Source organism: Phodopus roborovskii, unplaced genomic scaffold (assembly GCF_943737965.1).
Source record: "Phodopus roborovskii unplaced genomic scaffold, PHOROB, whole genome shotgun sequence".
Lineage (NCBI taxonomy): Eukaryota > Metazoa > Chordata > Mammalia > Rodentia > Cricetidae > Phodopus > Phodopus roborovskii.
In genome coordinates this window covers 21,144,383-21,164,240 of record NW_026126540.1, presented here as the reverse complement: position 1 = coordinate 21,164,240, position 19,858 = coordinate 21,144,383, and the positions used below count along the sequence as shown (strand labels likewise).

Sequence of the window (19,858 nt, the reverse complement as noted above, 5' to 3'; positions counted from 1 at the left end):
AAAGAAAGAAAGAAAAATACAGGTAACAAAACACACTGCACTCATGACTTCCATTTTCGCCTGGAATACAGTTCATGTTTTGAGAAACCTTTATCCTGTGTTAGAGGATATTTTGGGTCACAATGAATGAAAAGTGATGCTATCAGGCAAGGTACGTACAGCTAACAGAGGAAAGGCTGCAAATTCTGCAACATGTAAAACCCAAAGTTCCCTACATAGACTGTGTAGGCAGAAGGCTTGCTATAACATCACACAGTAGCTGCTTCTGTGCGGAAAACCCCAGCACTGCCTCCTGGTCATGGTAGAGAGATGATAGGTAGAGAGATGATAGTCCCTTGTACTGCCAGTTTGAAGAGCTAACTTACCTATAACACTCAGTGCCAGCATGTCGCTGCGCTGGGGCCCCCAGCCATTGTCAGCCTCACAGAAGAAGTTTCCAGAATCTTCTGCAGTCACAGAAAAGTTGAAGGACCCTCTTCCCCCAGAAGGGGCTAAGCTGCTCCCCAGGGTGACATTTTGGTGATAAAAGTGGTACAGGATTGGAGGAGAGCCTCCCAGAGCCTCACAGTAAAGGTCTACGATGTCGCCCACTGCAGCCTGGGACCCAGGGACCCCGAGTGTGAGGACAGGGCAGGACACTGGAACTAAGGGAGAGAATGAGTTAGTTCACATCAGTGTCTTTTATTTTTAAATTTAAAAACACCCAATATATTAAAAAATTAATTAACAGAATTTTTGTCATGTGTTTTCATTTTCTAGAGCTCACATCTATTGAATAGTTCTTTACCACCCTCCCCCCCCCCACCACTGAGATAGAGTCTGATTAGATGGCCCAGGCTGGCCTTGAACATTAGCTTGTTGTCCTCTCAAATGCTGAGATCAGAGCTCTGTACCACCACAACTAGGTTTTTTTTGTGTCTTTCCTCTGTATGAGTACACTCATATCAACACATAAACACATAAAAATGCATGCATGGGATCCCAATATACACACTGGTTTATAATCTGCTTTTGCCCTTAGCAACATGAAAGCCCCAAATGAGGTATTGTTCTGACTGTGATAACTGATGTGGGAGAGCCTATACCACAGTGTGGGGTACCATGACTGGGTGAGCAGGCAGTGGAGAGCAAGCCGGTAGGCAGCGCGCCTGTGGCTTCTACTTCAAGCTTCTGCCTTGGCTTCCCTGGAGGATGAACTGTGTAGACTGTAAGCTGAAATGAACCCTTTCCTCCCCAGGCTGGTTTTGGTAGGCTTTAGCACAGTGATGAGATGCTAACCAATCCACAAAGAACTCAGTGCAGTAAAGTCCCAGGGCAGTGGATTCTGGGGCTAGCAGAAGCCTTATGAAACAGAAATTATGAGGTAGGGAAACTGAGTTCAAAGCACTCAGCACCAAGGGCAACAGAGACAGGAAAATACAGGAAGAAGGTATTTGTAGGACTTACTAGAGTAATGGAAACTTCTAGTTTACTGGGTGTCACCCCTTCAACAGTCTATTTTGAGAAATATATTCTATTGTAAGACATCTTCCAGTTCTTGTCTGAGTTGGCTGTGTTGTCTTTCTTATTTTTTTCTTACTCTCAAGACAGCCTTGCAACAAATTCTCACCTACCTAGGACTAGGACTCCTGGCCCCTTTCCTTGAGATACAAAACAGTCTGCCACATCAGACTCAGTATTTTTCAACAATATGTTCTACTGCTTTGAAAAACAAAAACAACTAACGGGGTTTTTGCTTTCTTCTAAACAAAGACCTAAGTACAAGTAGAAGCAAGTTTGTTCCTTCAGTGACTCATTTGTGATGTTAACAAGTGGCCTTGATAATGATCAACCATAATCATCTGTAACTAAATAAAATGAGAATATGACCACTAACTATAAGGCAGATTGAAGAGAGTTTTTTGTTTTTTGTTTTTTGTTTTTTTTTTTTTTTGTAGATATGAGTGAATGAGTGATAGTATAGCCAGAGGCATCTGGAAGAGTTCAGAACAGGGAGAGAGAGTAGTGGATTGAATATGGCCATCAGAATGAACTGGGCCATTCAAGGGGGGAGCATAGAGGGCAGGGAGCAAGAAAGTAGGACCAAGAAGGAAGGGCTACAGATAGAGGGGCAAGCAGACCAAGAGAGCCTAAGAGCCAAAAGGGCAAAGAGAACCAGGAGGGTGCATGGTCCCAATGGCAGAGTTATACAGAAATGAGAAGCTGGGGTGAAGGGAAGTCCATGGCTGGGTAAGAAGAGTTGAGCAGAGCAGGATGCCAGCATGGGACTCAGCAGGAGGCCCCTGTTGAGGGAGCTTACAGGCCAACACATGCTTAGTGTCCTAATAGGCACCACAGTTAGCCATTTGTACAGGGTTTCTTTTGGACCTGACATACCCATTTCTGCCACCCTTCAATAAAGGTCTAGAAAATTACATAATGCAAGCCCATTTGCTTAAATGGACTTCTAGAAAGAGCATCATGAAAACCCTAGAAAATTCAGCAGTACACTTCCCCCAGAAAGCCATGTCCTTCTTTTCTGTCAAACCTAGTCCGTTCCCAACCTATGTCGAGAGCTGTAATCGCTTGTAAGTCTTTGGAATATCTAAGGTCTTGCATAATAATTGTTCATTCCTCTGACCTGTAGAGATGTGGGTGCCTCTGTTGATGAAGAGATGTCAGCTTGGGGACTAAACATTACAGGGCACAAGCAAACAGCATGAGACGACCATACACATTTGTTGCAAGCTATGGAGCTAGGCAGAAGTCAGGTCTAACCTGGGCTAGATAAGCACTGAGGCCCACAGACAGTGAGTGAGTTGGCTGTGAAGGGAGTCTTGAGCAGGGCTAGGGTGGTTAAAGAAACAGAGCTGTGGGGACAGCCTTCCAAAGGGTCTGGTGAGAAGGAAATCTGTGTAGCTTTAAGTATCAGCAGGAACCCAGGTCTTACCAGCAACAGAGATCCTTACAGCCTCACTGCGCTGGGCCCCCAGGCCATTGTCAGCGGTGCAGTAGTAGTTTCCAGAACGCTCTGTGGTCATAGAGAAATTGAAGGATGCTCCTCCTCCAGAGAGCACAGAGTTGATCTCCAGGAAGACATCCTCATAATAGAACTCATACTGGATATGTGGAGAACCCTTCAGGGATTTACAGTGAAGCGTCATCAAGTCTCCCTCAAGGGCCCAGGTCTTGCCAGTGCTTAGGGTGAGGACAGGCTGAGACACTGGGACTGAAGGAGAGAAAGTGGATTGCCAGTTACTTCTGTTTGGCTTTGTAGATCTCAACCCTTGGCTAATGTAAATGCATAGTCTCCAGCCTATAAGACCTTGGGACAGTTCAACCTCTAAGTCTATTATCAGCAATCTCCTGACTTCCATGCCGGTCTTTCATCTGTTCCTTTCCCATCCATCCTCTGGCCTTGTTCCTCCTGGCCTTCTTGTTTGATGACTCACCTTCATTTTGCAGAAACGATACCTTCAAGGGAGACACCTGTATTTTACTGCTACAGGACTGATAACCTTTCCCTGGTCAACCCTTTGCTCTTGTGTGACCTGTTTGTTTTCCTGCATTTTAAGACTCCATGGCTGTGTCTGTATTTCTCTACTTAGGGGAGTGTCAGTGCTTTTATCCAGAATTAACATGCTCTTCCAGGGTGCTCCCCTTAGGTCCTACCTTCTCCAAGGTATTCAGAATGATCATGATCCTCTATTATAGGTAAGAACTTGAGCAGGGAGATGTAAGAAGTTAGGCATGTGCAACCTGACTCTGAATGTGACCTGCCCTGGATGTGGCCTGATTCTGGATGTTGACCTGATTCTGGATGTGGCCTGACCCTGGATGTGGCCTGATTCTGGATGTGGTCTGACCCTGGATGTGGCCTGATTCTGGAGGCTGCTGCTTACTTTTGGTGGACAGTAGTTTCTCCTTGCTCCATTGCCTGGGCACAGGAGTAATATTTCAAATATTGCAGTAAACAGAGAGAGGTGTTGAGGTCTGGGGGGCGGGTCTTAGGATTTCAGCCTCATGGCAAAACCAATGGGCCAGAGGAGGTGTCCTCTCGGCCTCCTGGCGAAGCTCTACCACATCCTGCACAGTGTCTCACTGTAGGAGCCTGAAGGTAGGAAAAGACCATGCCACTGGGGCTTGAAGATGCAGCAGTGGGGTCAGGGTGTGTCCCTGAAAACCCTTACACGTATAGTAAGAAGATTGTCAGGAGGCAGCTCCCAGGGTGCACTGGTTCTAGCATCCCATCTATTCTTCCGTTAAAAGAGCCATTTCAGTTCAACTGGAAAGTAATTTGTAATTTACAAAGGGTGTATTCCTACTCACTGAGCATTTTCTTCAACCTGACTCTGAGAGTTCCCATGCCCTCAGCCCTTTCTATATATTTCAAAGTCTTTCCTGTTCATATTTGAGTAATGCTTAGCAAGTTATTCAGAACATTGGATTATTGGTAACTGACAATATCTACTTCCACCCTACTGTCTTAAGTCCCCGCTAAGAATCTCTGTGTGTAGTTTGGGGGATCCATTCCTCAGATGATGCCTGGCAAAACTCACCTTTTATGGTGATGGGGACTGCCTGGCTGACAAAGCTTCGGCGACTGTTGCTGACTTCACAGTAATAATCCCCCGAGTCACTGCTATTCACTGCAGAGATCTTGAATTCTGCTTCTGAGGATTTAGGAATCTTTGTTTCTTTATTCATCTTGCCCCTTTTGTACCAGGAAAATTTGATGGGCCCTGGGACCCCTTTTACTGAGCAGTTGAGTAACAGCAACTGTCCTTCAAACACCAACTTTGAGATTGGGACAATGTGTATTTGGAAGTCTGCAAAAGCCCCTAAATAAACAAGAATGACATGTGTGGGACGTTTGGTGATGAGATGCTCATAGATGAGGGGTGGGGAAGACAAAACAGAGTTAGGCTTCTCTTTGGGAAGTGAACAGAGGGAGGAGACTCTGTTATTTTGCCTGTATTCTTCAATGGCCTTGTCAAGAATATGGACCAGGAGCCAGGTGGTGGTGGCACATGCCTTTAATCCCAGTCCTCAGGAGGCAGAGGCAGGTGGATCTCTGTGAGTTCAAGACCAGCCTGGTCTATAAAAAGTAGTTCTAGGACAGCCTCCAAAGCCACAGAGAAAACCTGTCTTGAAAAACCAAAAACCAAACCAAACCAAAACAAAAATAATATGAACCAGGAATATAGGTTATTCTACTCAACCTGACCTCATGTCTACCCATCCTGATAGAGCAATTCCAGAGATGCTACCTAGTGCTCCACACTTAGAAGAAGTGGTGGAGATGTGAAGGGAAGAGGGAGACTTGGCATCAAACATGATTGTCCTGAGTGTAGTGACAGCGCAGTTGATTGGAAGTGAAGCATGAGCATAAGTAATAAGCTGGCTCGAGTCAGGATTTCTTAACTTCCCTGGTATATCTGTCAGGTGGATAAAGGGTGTAAGTCCAGGATAGAATGACAAGGAAGGATCATCTGTGCTGGGAACAGGTTTAGATATGTTGGTTTAGAACAGTGCCTTTTGAGTTATTCTCCAATCTTGAAGAACAAAATATGACAGCTGAATAGAGGGTGGGAAGTATGTGGGGTTCAGCAATTATGTTGAAGGAGAGACTGTGCTAGGAATCATTGTGATATGACTGTTAGATAACACACTCTCTGATTTCTCTGAACTGTCCATCCTTAAATCACAGGAACACCCATTTTGTACAACCAAAGCACAGACTGATAGAGTTTAGAGTCATTGTAGGAGAAACATTACTTTCTTAGGAATGGGAGTAAATTTGTGGATAATGCTATCATTTTCCTTCCCTCCTCACTCAGAATCTGGGTATTCTAGACTGTGTGTCTGGCCCCTACTATTCTCAACTAGATTTCCTGTGTGATGGACCAAATTCAGTCAGGCAAGGCCACTGGCTGGCGATCTGCTTAAGAAACCAAGTTATTTTAGATCCTGGGGAAAAAGTGATAGTGTGTGCAGCTCCATCTCTAAGGCCATCAAGATAAAATTGTTTGTTCCCCAAGACTTCATCCTTTGTCTTTCTCATCCTTAAGCAGCCTGTATCAGGTACCTAGTGTTCTAGAAACCCATCCGTTTGACCAAGCAGAACATTCATCCCAGGCGGAGAGCTGCCCCATAGCTCACAGCTTAGAACTATAGCACCCGAAGGAAAACATGGCAGGGAGAGATAAAGTGGCTTTATCTAAAAGCTTCAAGAGAAAAAAAGACCCTCCTTTTTTTTCTTGGTTCTAAGCTCATCAAGGATATCCACACGAGCTGAATATTTTCTCTCATACAACTTCCACAGGCATGAGAAAATGCTTTCTATAAAGACTAGTGACCTAAACTGTGTGTGCTTCTGCAAAACTTCCAGTCCATACCCAGAAAATCTCAGAACGATACTCACTCTGCACAGGAATTTTGAGTGGCAGGCTTCGTTTCCTTACTTGGGCATTCATTGTTTCTGCCGTGCACTGATACCACATAAAATCTTCAGTCCATATGGCAGGAATGTGGAACTCCGAGGAGTTGCTGCAACCTAACCTCTGAGCCTGGAGGTTTCTGATGAAACAGAACTGGATCTGGTCACCTGACCTCTGTGCAGAGAGCCGAGTGTGACAGGTCAGGGTCACTGGGCTTCCATCTATAGGTTGAGAAGGTCTGGCTGTCAGCACAGGAAGTGGGAATAACTCTAGAAAGGATCACAATCACCCACCGAGCCATTAAGTTCTCTGCAGAAAACCCCGATTCATCCTCAGCATCAGCATGTAGAGTGATGCCTCTTACCAAACACCAGCAAGAGAGAGAGAGGTGTGGCTTTTGGTTACCAGCACCCTTCCACCCAAAACACTGTTAGTGTTTTCTCTCAGTGGATTTGCAGTCCACCCTTCCTTCCTATTCTACCTCTACAACCATAGAGAGCTTGCCTCTGACTAATATATTCAGAATAATTAAAGCTCTACCTTGGACTTGAATTTTGACCTTATTGGAAGAAACACTGAGCCAAGCATTCTTCCCAGTGCAGTGGTATTCATCGTTGTTCCTTAGATTTTTATGGTAGATATAGAGGTTGGAAACTTGACCAGATGATCTCAGAATGACACCATTCTTGTGAAATTTCAGGGTCTTTTGGTTTACACTTTCCTTTGTGTGGCACCTCAAAACCACAGAGTCTCCTTCGAATATTGCGGGTGGAGCTTGCAGCACCAGGGAATCTGTGGAACATACCAGGTCCATCACTTGCCTAATTCTCCCATTTGTCCCTCTCATTACTATCCCAAGTAGGCTTTACAGGAGGAGGGATTGAAGAAAATGTCCTTAGTTCTTTTTCTGAGTTTAAAATAAACACCTACAGTTTGATAAAAGCTGGAAGGCAGAAGGCTAGTTAAAAAGCTCCCATTATTATTATCATGGGGAATCAATCTTCTAGTTCTTTCTCCCATGTTGGAGTACCAGAGTTTCTTTCTTTCTTTCTTTCTTTCTTTCTTTCTTTCTTTCTTTCTTCCTTCCTTCCTTCCTTCCTTTCTTTTCTTTTTTTTTTTTTGTTGCCTCTATTAGAGGATTTTAATGAGCTGTATCTACTTGCCAGCTTGCCTTTCATTTGACTAGTGTATTTTCAAGTTGCATCACCACTGAAACTGATTTCCAATAGCCACAGTTTTCCCTCAATACTAGCAATATAATTAAATGAGATTTCCTGTTCATTTAGGGACCTTCATTTTGGGATGTGTAGATGTGTATGCTTCAGTGGGTAAATGTTCAAGGGAATCATTAGATCAAGGAACATAGCCTTTTCCCCTTTCCTTGCTAATAGTGTGTTTTCTTGCTCACTAAATCAAAGACAGTTATCACAAAGCTGACACTACTTCAACTTCAGAACAGGATGTTTCAAGATCAAAAGAGAAAATGACTCCCTCCTTTGCCCCTCTCCCTCTCTTTGTATATCTATAAAAATCAATCAATTTATTTCTATCTAACATTTACATATATTTATAAATACTGAAGTCCTCATGGTAATTATAATTCCTAATAAGGAAAATGGATTCAAGAACCATCCAAATAAATTGCTTCTCAATGAACAGTTTATAAATACTACATATTCTTGAGGCTCAAGAACCTCAAGTTTTGAGACTACAAATATAGTCTTTGTGCAGTCACAAAGATCTTTCTGATTCAGGCCAAACTTTAAGGATCACAGGGACAGAAGTTGGTGACTGTATTTGGTTCATCCAGAACTAAGTCAACTGTTAGTAACAATTAGACCTTTTGTATGCACTAGTTGAAGTTACTGCTTACTAGACTGAATATATTTTATACAATTTAAATTTTATTAATTTTTAAGTTTAAGTTTAAGGTAATTTTATTCTATAGCAGATTTTATATGTAACCATGGCATGAAATAGAATGGTTTGTTCATTGTAGTGAATAATAACTAAATCTATAGAGAAAATTGGACTGAAATGGTTTCTAACATTTTATTTCTCTTCCACCTTACCTTTATAAAAGTTTAAGATCACAGGAATGCTTAGAAGTAAGTTGTCAGCTTGGCATTTGTACACTCCAGACTCATGGACCATAAAGGTGTGTCCTTGGATTCTCTTGAGTTTTTCATTCATGTACCATTTTGTTTTCTGGGGTAAGTTGAAGCCATATCCATAGCAACTCAGAGTCACTGTCTCTCCTTGAAAGAAAGTGGTCCATGGAGGTTCAAGAGAAATCACAGATTGGGGTGTAATTTCTGAGGATGAGAGAAAATGAATCTGTAGCAGAGGTGCTCACAGTTTCAGTTCCAGAAGGACCATTCCCAAGAGCCCTGCCCCCAAGCTTACTGATGCTGAAGGCTGCATATCATCCAGGAGCACTGATTTTCTGGGGGCATGATAGATAGCAGAATTTACTCTAACACCAATGGTTAGCTAGCCTGCTTTGGAAGTGGATCCTAGATAAAATCACTTCTTCATAAGCCCACAAAGAACTACAGAATCATTAAAATCACAACCTTGAGTTTTCCCTAAAAGAAGAAATAATTTTATCAACTTTGACACTAGAAAAGCTTGAGAGACAAATGTATGCAATTGCCTTGTTTCATAGAGAATGGTTTCAATGATTGGAGGGTGGGATTGGAAAACCCACCCTCATTAGCTGTCAGAACAAGAAATAGATAGTCATCTGCTGACACCCTCAGGGGAGCTAGATAAGGGTGTGACTGGGTGGCCAGTTGTGGGGAGACTTCTTGATATTACTTTAGATCCTCAAATATCCAAAATCCCACTGACCCAGGAAGTTGGTAATGAGTCAGGACTGAGAAAATGTGTGTTCTAATGTTGATTTGCCAAAAATTAGAATCACCTGAGTAAGATTGGCGAGCTGTCTGGATTGTCTTGATTGATGTAAGAAGCCCCACTTGGACTGTGGGCAGCACTCTAAGGTAGCAGCCCATAGGAAGGGTATTTCAGAAGGAAGATCTCGTGCCTCTGACTCTCTTGGCCTTCTGTCTGATTGGCTCTGCCCTGCCGCTACCTTCTTCTGATTGGCTCTGCCCTGAAGCTGCCTTCCTCTGGGTTCTCAGCTTCTCGGGTGCCGTTAAGCTGTTGTTGCTGTTTTAAAGCACACTTAGATAGTTCTAGTCCTGTAGAGAAGACTGACTAAAATACTGCACTTTCCCTCGAGTGGCTCCAACTGTTGAACCCTCTTACTTCCCATGCACTCTCTGGAGGATTTTACTCTTAAAGGAGCAGAGGAAACAATGTTACAGTATGCCGGATTGGAGAGGAATCCATCCTGAGTCATTCACATTTACAGCAGAGGAAAGATGATTTTCATTGCTAGGCGGAGCCCATTGGCAACAGGATTCAAGGCAGGGCCTCAGAAAGTCGCCCCCCCCCACTCCCCTCCACCCCGTGCATTCACCCTCTCACCCAGAGAGTGCTAGAGAGCAGCATCAAGTTGCTCTGGCTTGGAGCAGTATCAAAGGGCCAACCATCACTTTCAAGTCTCTCTTAGCCTCAGCAGGGAATGTGAGACATTAGGGAGAAACTCTTCCCAAGGACTCACCATATGGACCACTGACAGGAGCTGGAAAAAAAAAAAAAAAAAAAAAAAAAAAAAAAAACAAAACCAAGGAAACAGCAAAAACCAAGAGTAAGAGATGAAAGCTCAGAGTAGGGACTCTTCTTCTTTGAAAACATAATGTGTTCCCACATCCAGTTTTACTGTTCTCATGAAAAGTAAAAGTTCATTTATAAAAATGTTGGCAATTGTTTGTCAAATGTCTGTATGTATGGAGATATTGCCCATGAACTTTAAAGATAAATTTAAAAATGCTACTTTCTGGCAAAAAGTATAATACTGGAGATGGGTGCAATGATAGCAAGACACATGGACTAACCAGCTTAATGTGGAGACAGAGAGATGGAGGTAGAGAGAGAGAGAGCGCGCATGTGTGCCGAGGAGATGGGGATACCATAGAATACTTAAAGGAAATTATGACCAAGAACACAGGAGCCATCTGAGTGAAGGTTAACACTGGTTTGTGTCTGGCATAAGAGCACAGAGAGGGTGATCAAGGCAAGAAGGGTACAAAGGAAAGGACACTGGTGTTCGGGAGTGGATTGAGCAGTTTTGGCAGGTGAGGAGTGGTGGGAGAAATAGAGTTGGGAAGGAATACAGGGTGAAGGGAGTAGCTCCAGTTTTTTTTTTTTTTGTTTTGTTTTTTTTAGAAGCCACAGGGAGCCATAGAAAGAGTTCAAGAATGTGATGAAACCAGAACTTGAGGTTTTGATGGAGTGTTCTGGCAGAGAGAAACCTTACATGGAGTAGATGGGAAATATCGCAGCTAGGTGATTGGCAAAGTTTAACTTTCTTCATAGTGTTTACTCAGGCTTATCTGAATCAAGTGCAGGTTTATGGGTCATTTGGAAGGCCTGCTCTCTATAGAAAGTCCTGCTCTGGAATGGAAGGGCTGTGAGCTTTTAAAGAATCAGTTAAAACCTGTCAAGTCATTCGGAGTAGGGTCTAGGCCCTCCTATCTCTAGGCTAGGGATGTGCTCCCAAAGTCCTTTCGTGCACCAGGGATGCATCCTGGTTCCACTGTCAGAGGTCCCTTAGTCTGCCCAGGCCTCCTAACTGAGACCCATGTTCAGGGGGTCTGAGTTGGGACAATGCTGGTGTCCCAGCTAACAATCTGGGGAACCATGAGCTCCCCGTTTTTCAGGTCAGCTGTCTCTGTGGGTTTCTGTCAAACTCTCAGCCTTGTGATAAATGGCAAGTCTTCCGACAATGAGCCACACCCCAGCCTTGCATGCCTGCTCTTATCACTAAAAAATGCCTTTTGCCTTTGTCCTTACATAAGCTTTCATTTTTGCCCTCTTTCCTCATATGTAGGAAGATATAGAAGTATGCTTTGCTGTTTTAACTTGTTTTAACTTGCCCTATTTCACCAATTTCACTTCAGCCATTAGTTTGCCAGTCTCACCCACAAGGCACCACACACAGGTGATTTCTTTTGTCTAGAATGCCTGGCCTTCTTTCCTGAATTCATTCAGTTATTTCTAACTCCCCTGTGGGACCTAACGTGACCCCTTGCCAAGTAAATTTCTCTTTCATTGTGATTTTTTGTAGTAGTATGTTGCTCTTTCTCTTAAGATTATATTCTTCAGCTGTATTTTGTAAAGATGTAAATGTAATAAAAAAAAAAAAAGAATCAGTTAAAACACAAACAAACTAGGCCGATAATAGAAATAGGTCAGGGTTGAGACCTGAGTAATGAGGAGAGGAAGGTGGCAAAACTCAGCAGGTTTATAAATTATAATCCAGAGAAAAGCTGGATTAGATTCTTTCACTTGAAAGAAATTTCTGTAATACTAGCCATTTACTGGGCAATGCAATGAAAATGTGAGGGACACATCACCCCTGTCAATCTGGAGATGATGGGAGAATGGCTTAAACCCAAGTGTTTTATTGAGACCAAGTGATTAGTTACCATTACCCATCATGGTCACCATGGCTTTTGTATTTGAGGGCTTTCTACTTGGTATGCAATTACACATGTCATTTCATGTAACACTATAAGTTAAGTGCCATTTCATATATAAGAAATCTGTTTAACTTAAAGAAAAGATCCAGCACCCTTAGCCATTGGGGAAATGCAAATCAAAACTACTTTGGGATTCCATCTTACACCTGCCATTGGCTAAGATCAATAAAGCAAGTGACAGCTCATGCTGGAAAGGATGTTGAATAAATGGGAGACTGGCCCATTGCTGATGGGAGTGCAAACTTGTAGAGCTACTATATAAATCAGTGTGGCAAATCGATGCAAATCGATTTTCCTCACTATCCAGTTATATATTCTTGGGAATACACACAAAGGATGCTTCAGCCTACTACAAAGACACTTGTTCAACCATGTTCACTGATGCTCTATTCAGAATAGCCAGAAATCTGAAACAACCTAGATATCCCTCAATAGAAAAATAGATAAAAAAATATAGTACATTAACACAATGAAGTATTATTCATCCTTTAAAAACAATAACAAAATTATAACAACAATAACAAAGCACCCATCATGAACTTTGTAGGTAAACAGATGGAACTAGAAAAAAAAAATCACTCTGAGTGACATAACCCAGACCCAAAAGACAAATACGGTATGTATTCACTAATGTGTGGATATTAGCTATTAAGTCGATGATAACCAAACTATGATCTGTAGAACCACAGTGTGTAGGTATGGAGTAAGGGACTAGAGGTACAGGTAGATCTCATTAGGAAAGGGAAATAGAATATATAATTATGGGTGGATGGAAGGTGCTGGAATGGGAGGACCAAGCCTGGAGGGGTTAAGAGGAAGGATGTTGAAGGGGGAATACAGGGAGAGTCAGTGGCATTTGAGGGGTACTATGAAAAAATAACATATAAAATATATATGTATATGGCAGAAGTCTAAATGAAATTTCCAAATAATGGGGGAGACAGAGTTCCACAGGCCATCTCTTGTCACCAAGCAAAGCTTCCAGTACTAGGACTGGGTTACATGTAATTGAATTGTTGGACAAAGGGGTCCAGTGGGAATCCCCAAATAATCCAGGCTGTTGACAAGACTATAGACTGCTCTCCATAAACTGGCAGTAAGGCCCCATTAATGGAGACAACGTCCACACAAATCATTGAACATGGAGATGTTGAGCTGGTGTCTACATAGAGCCTTTACTCGTGTATTCTAGTGTCTTTGGTAAAGGAAGGTACTTTGCTCACTACCCAAAGAGAAATGTAAGTCAACCCAGCCACAAATCTTCTGACCTACAATGGTGTCCTGCTTGAGAGATTTGCTAGGGCAATGGTGGCACAAAACTTGTGCAAGTAACCAACCAGTAACTGATTTGACTTAAAGCCCACTCTACAAGATGGAACCCATACCCAATGCTGCACTGCCTGGGTGACCAAGAACCAGAGAGTAGATCACCCAGGGATTGAAAGCTGGTCTTAAGAAACAAAAATATAGTGATTAATGACTCCTAATGATAATCTGATATACTCATAGATCAGGTGCATTATTCAGCCATCATTAGAGAAGCTTCCTCCTGCAGAAGACGGGAACAAATACAGAGATCCATAGCCTGAGTTTCAGAAGCTATTTACCAGCAGTTTTGTGTGCATATATTTATCTGTCTGTCCATCCACTGGGACTGTTTAAGTGGCATTGCATTTCCCAGCTGTTTCTTGTACTCTGGCTTTGCTGAGAACTCTTCTGCAGCTTTCTTTGTGGCTATGAAACAGCCTATCATCCTCAGCATTGGGTACAATGTTGCACACAGATGGCTCTAAGATTTTTATTGAATAGGTAGACCCACATCTAACTCTAATTTTTCAGGCAGTAAAAAGCAAACACTTTTTAGGTATGAACTGACAGAAATGCACACCCATGGGCAGTGACATAGTCATCTGCTATAGGTGCCTTCCCTTCCTGCTTTCCCATGTGTCCATTTCTGACTTCCACAGTGCTCTTATTGTGCCCAGGCCGTCTGTGGCTGACACAAATATGCAGAAGGAGCTATCCTCTATGTGAATGCCTTATCTTTTCGAGCACAAGACCAGGACTAGCCTGCCATACAAGGAATTAAAATATAGCTCTCATTTGACTCAACAAGTGTGAACAAGCAAGTGTGATTTGTTTTCTGTATTTTATAAAGTATTTGGTAAAGAAAATAAAACAACCAACCAAACAAACAAAAAGTGAAATTTTAATTATCGCTGTTGTATCAGTTTCCTCCCCTGCCAATCGAAGGATTTTCCCTCCTGTGACTACTTTCCTTGGGCTCAGGAGGGGAAATCCTGAGCTGTGCAAAAATTGGGGAAGAGTCTCACGTGGGGAAACTCTGTGGTGCTGAAACTCAAGAGATGACCAGGCCTGTGGTGGAGAGAGATGGATGCTGCCCAACCCACTCCAGACCCATATTGAGCCGTCTACTCACTCACAACCGGTAGAGTCAACCACAGTGGCATGAAGACCACCCAGGACGAGACTGAAGGAGGCATTTTCTCACAAGTAGCAGTTGGCACCTGCTCTTGATCTCACAGTAGTTCATACGCAGCTCAAACCAGCTCCAGTGAGGATATCTGGGAAACTGCTCTTCTAAAACAGAAGAGTGCATCTTGAATCAGAAAAAGGAAGTAGGGGTATCTAGATTTAACTATTAACTATTAGTTCCCTCCCCTACAGCCAAAGTGAAAAGGTTAAGTTGTTCAAAAAAATCACATGCCCTTAACCCCACATTTCAGCTGTTGGGAAATTCCCTTAAAGAATTTACAAGAAGAAAGTTCGGTGAAAGATGTCTGTCTGTCATCCGAACTGTCTGAACAGGGCAGCATCATACATGATTATGGCTGTGGGACTGTACAATGATGTCATCAATGGTGAAGTGAAGCTACGCATATGCAAAGGGCAAGAGCATCCGGCAGGAGAAAGTGAGGTGTGAGTTGGTATTTGTGGTGTGCACCTTTGTGGTGCAGAGGCAAGAAATGGGATGTATGTATGTACTTATGAAAAACTCTAAGGGTATGTTTTCCGCAGTGTGCACAAAATCAGCAGCTGTATTTGAGAAATTAAGGGGCAAGTAGACATTTCATTATGTCTTTCTGTGCTAGTTTTTCCCCCTTCATATTATTATGTGAGTGGATTGCTTTTAAATTTCAATTTAATATTTTAAAGGTCAAATTTCTAGTCTGACAGTGGGTCAACAAAGTTCCCTTATATAAGAAGTGAGATTTCCCCCCCCCTCCCTTACAGATGACTTTCCTCATAGTTTCTTTTTGGACTCAAATCTTGGTCTTCCCCAAAAGATATTTAATTTCATATTTATCAATTCTTCAGGCATTTATGTCACATCAATCTCACTGTGCCCTGAGAAAAACATATAGAGGTAAGCACATGGATTTGTTCCAGTTTAGGAGGAGACTCTCAAGGGGAAGCATGTTAATACACTTTTGAAGCTGAGACAGCATGACAGTGACCATTCTGTGTGTCTCCTGTGGTTATACACACCTGTTTCTACTGGGCGTACACTTGGTGGACTTCCTGGCTTGTAGAGTAGGCAATACTGTATGCAGTTTAGAAAGTGCTGATTGATTACTTTCTGTAGCAGGCTTTCTTTTGGGCCACCAGCCAGCTCCCAAATCATGACACGGAGACTTATTACTTATGAATGCTCGGCCTTAGTTTATGCTTGTCCCACCAGCTCTCATAACTTATTTTAACCTGTTTGGCGTCTCATCTACATTTTGCCTCGGGGCATTTTACTTTTCTTTCTTTCTGTGCGTCTTACTTTCACTGTTTCCTCCATGTCTGGGTGGCTGGCCCTGGGTTTCTCCCTCTCTCTCTCCATGAGTCTAGATTCTCCCTCCTACTTATTCTCTCGCCCACCGGCTCCACCTATCCCTTCTCTGCCTAGCTATTGGTCATTCAGCTTTTTATTAGACCAATTAGGTGCCTTAGGCAGGCAAAGCAACACATCTTTACATCATTAAACAAATGCGGCACACCTTTACATAATTACTATTTTGCAATTACTTTCTGATATGATGAGTTAGAACTCCACCAGGCAGCATGTGAAGCCTCATTGCCCTCCAACCCTCAGGGGATATTGTGCTCATCTTGGATATTTTAGCCATTCTGATGAATTATGAGATCCTAACTTTTTCATATTGTATGGTTCATTAATTTTTTTTTTTTTTTTGAGGCAGAGTCTTACTATATCTCTGGCTGGCTTGGAACTCACTCTGTAGACCAGGCTGGCTCTGAACTCATAGAGCTCTGCCTTTGTCTCCCAAGTTCTGGGATTAAATGTGTGAACTATTATACCTAGAAGACTTTTTCATATTTGAATGGTATTTTAGAACACTTTTAAAATGTGAAATATTTGTTCAAATCTCTCAGTCTTTCTCATATTATTTTGTAGTCCTTTAAAATTCTGGACATGAATTTTTTTTTGACATATGTATGAAATGTCTTTCTTTACTCTGGCGGTGCCTTTTTATGAATGACCATTTCAGATTTGGTATAGAACAATTCATCTGCCTTTCCATTTATGGCTAGGGATTTTTACAACCCCTTTATAAACTCTGTTTACTCCAAGGTCATGAGGATACTCTCGGCTTGTCTCTAGATATCTACTATATCATTATATCTAATTTTCATCTGTATCAGAAATGGACATGTTTGCTTACATTTAGTGTTAGTAAATGATAAAATAATATGTACATAAAAGAATTGCTTTAAAAATACATTTCTTTATGGATTATTACAAGTTCATGTTTGACATATATATTTGACCTAAATACCTAATACCGGAGCATGAGTAAACCAAGTTTGAGAAGCCATGATTTGGACTCTTCATGAAACTGGACTTGCTGAAGTTTGAGTCATTCTATAACCTGGGTTCTTTCAGATTTGTTGCCTGTACAATCCTATTGCCTGTGAATACTGACAATTTTATTTGTTATGCTTGAAATAGTGAAACCCCTTTGCCTCTGACTGCCACCCTGAGGGCAACCTTCAGCATGGCGCTGAGGCAGTGGCACCAAGTCTCCTCTTGGTTTCACTATCCACCGTTAAATATGATGTTTTCTGAAAGTGTTGCTGGCAGATACTCTTCACTAACTGGAGTACATTTCCTTCTGTTCTGAATTCAGTCACAGTTTTCTTCAGTAAAGGACATTGAGTGTATTAGTAACTGTTAGTTTGGGATTGATGGAGATAGACATCTCCAGGAGCAGAATTGTTCCAGAATTGTCAGAACTGAAGGGCCACCATCTATGCGGGAGTAGAGACCGTGTGCACGTGGCACAGGGTTTTGTAGTGCAGTCTAAGGGCTGGGCTGGAAGAGTCTGCCTGCAGGTCAGCTCCAATGCAGTCTCACAGTGGTGAATGTCTCTATTAGATGCTTCCAAACAGCCCACAGACGCCATCAGTCAACTTTCTCATCCTGGGCACCAGATGCTTTTAGGTCTGTCACCCTGCGGTAACCTTTCTCCTTGCTGAGACCAAATAGCAACATCAGGGCAGAAAGTTAAGTGCATGTACAGTGAGGGGAAGCAACTCTTTTCTTGTCAATATGGCAAGTAACATTGATAATTACAAATGTCAGGCCAACTCTGCATCCAGCTTGTCTGTGATTTGTCCACTGAAGATGGCTTGTAAGTTTGGTTTTGGCATTTCTTTCCATAAGAAAGATGAACCTAAGACTTCATTTTCTCATCAATTCTGGTGTCAAGATTAGAGTGATCTCATAAAATAGATTGTTTATTTATTTATTTTGTATTGTCTTTAAGAGTTTTTGTAAAACTAATGTTGCTGTTAAATATTTGGACATTTCACTGTTTAAGCTAACTAGCCTTTTACGTTCTTGGTGTGGAGGTAGGGAAAATGATTTATTACAGATCTAAATCTTAAAACTGATATGGGCTTATTCAGATATCTTATTTGTTTTCGGGTAGGTTAGGTAAATTGTGTCTTTCCAGAAATTTGCTTGACCGTTTTTTTTCCAAGTCACAGCAGATTTTACATATCCTGCTGTGTTCCCAGTGTCTGTGAGGTCCACAGCATTTCACAGGACACAGCAGGACTTCCCTTTTCATTCCTAGTTGATAGTTGTGTCTGCTAAAAAATCTCCTTTTGCTGCTAAGCTAATCAGTCTCTGCAGGGACTCATCAGCTGCATTAGCTTTTTCAAAGAGCCTCTGACTTTGTGGTTTTTCTCTGCTGTAAATTCATTTCCTATTTCATTGATTCTGATCTTTGTTGTTTTCTAATTTCTTCCTTTTAAAATTAATCTGCTTTAAAAGAACTTCATATAGAGACATTTACCTCCTTTAAAAAAAAAAAAACAAATTCATGCTCGTTTCTAATATATATGCTTATGCTGTACTTTTTTTCTTTTGTCTAAGTGTGGTTTAAACTGCAATACATCCATTTTGACAGGTTATATTTTTATGGTCATTTTCTTCAAAATACTTCAAATTTCATTCAGATTTCCTTTCTGGTCAATGAAATAATTTGAAGCATATTGTTTCATTTCATTTTATTTATTTATTTTTGTTTTTGTTTGTTTATTTATTTTTTTGAGACAGGGTTTCTCTGTGTAACAGCCCTATGTGTCCTGGCACTCACTCTGTAGACCAGGCTGGCCTCAAACTCACAGAGATTCGCCTGCCTCTGCCTCCCAAGTGCTGGGAGTAAATGCGTGCACAACCGCTGCCCAGCTCATTTTATAACTCTTAGGACCTTTTCCCTCTTATTATTGATCTCTAGTTCAGTTTCACTGTGGTCTGAGAACACATTTTACAGTTTCAGTGCATGAATTTATCAAAGTTTGTGCCCCGGCCCATGGGGTCAGTCGACGGGGACCCTGAGGGAGGGAGGGAGGATGAGGGGGGCAATAGATGAGAGATGGAAACAAAACAGTATTCTGATCCAAGTCTCGTTTAGTGAATATAACCACGGGGTTTAAATAATGGAGGGAATGGGCCAAAGGGAGGATGTGAGGGAGGCAGAATGTCCTTCCAAGCAGGATGCGGGTGTTCTGCTATGAGTTGCTATGTTATAAGCCTGCAGCTGGGACTCTTTCAGGATCAGGCTGCATCATGTTTAACAGAACAGTCATAGGGGAGTGGAAAATTACCAGTATGTTAGTATCTAAGAGAACAGTAGGAAGGATGGCTGTTAAGATGCTAACTTGGCTCTGGGGTCCCCACAAGTTTGTTTTATGGACTGGCACACAGTCAGATTTTCTAAACATTCTGTATTTTCTTTAGAAGAACCTGGGTTCAGTATTGGTGCAGAATTTATCAAACTGTAAGTGGTATTGGTTCAATATCCTGTACTCAGGCTTTTTTCCCCCCCTCTTTGAATCAATTATTGAGAAAATTATGTTAAAATTTCTCACCATAATTGTGAATTTTTCCATTTTCTTTCTTTGTTTGCACCTCTTCTTTTGATGTAGAATTTGGAGTTATTTTGTGAAATGTAAAGGCACTACAATAGTTATCTTCCCTGAAGGTTTGACAAGTGCCGGGAGCATCATGGCATGAGCCTTAGAGATTGCCAGCCTTTTTCTTAGAATAGCCCATCCAGTTAGAATATTGCTACCTTCCGTTCCAATCTACCTTCCTCCCCTCCCCACCTTCCTGAGAAGTAGAATTTAGGGCTTACAGGAATGCAGTTAGGGAATTTAGCAACTCCGGAGACCTCTTCCCATGCTAACAACCTGCTTATCTCTACCTGCATTTCCTCTTAGCTGCTAACCTGCTCACCTTTAGTGACCTATAATTAAGAACACCAGGAGTCCAGTTACCAGGCAAAGACC

General features: G+C 42.0%; 1 protein-coding gene across 2 annotated transcripts in view; it reads right to left on the bottom strand.

The window, feature by feature from the left end:
• Window positions 1-14,690, bottom strand: part of LOC127232865 (Fc receptor-like protein 5) — a 29,316-nt gene extending 14,626 nt beyond the window's left edge. Inside the window, exons 1-7 of one of the 2 annotated variants that reach the window (XM_051199190.1) lie at window positions 14,472-14,690; window positions 8,492-8,734; window positions 6,960-7,211; window positions 6,404-6,688; window positions 4,539-4,820; window positions 2,930-3,208; window positions 366-644 (exon numbers count right to left, since the gene is read on the bottom strand). In XM_051199190.1, coding sequence (XP_051055147.1) covers window positions 366-644; window positions 2,930-3,208; window positions 4,539-4,820; window positions 6,404-6,688; window positions 6,960-7,211; window positions 8,492-8,734; window positions 14,472-14,535 — 1,684 coding nt within the window. In that variant the 5' untranslated portion in view covers window positions 14,536-14,690. The remainder of the gene's footprint in view (window positions 1-365; window positions 645-2,929; window positions 3,209-4,538; window positions 4,821-6,403; window positions 6,689-6,959; window positions 7,212-8,491; window positions 8,735-14,471) is intronic. The other variant, XM_051199191.1, reaches the window with a different exon arrangement.
• Window positions 14,691-19,858: the final 5,168 nt, after the last annotated feature.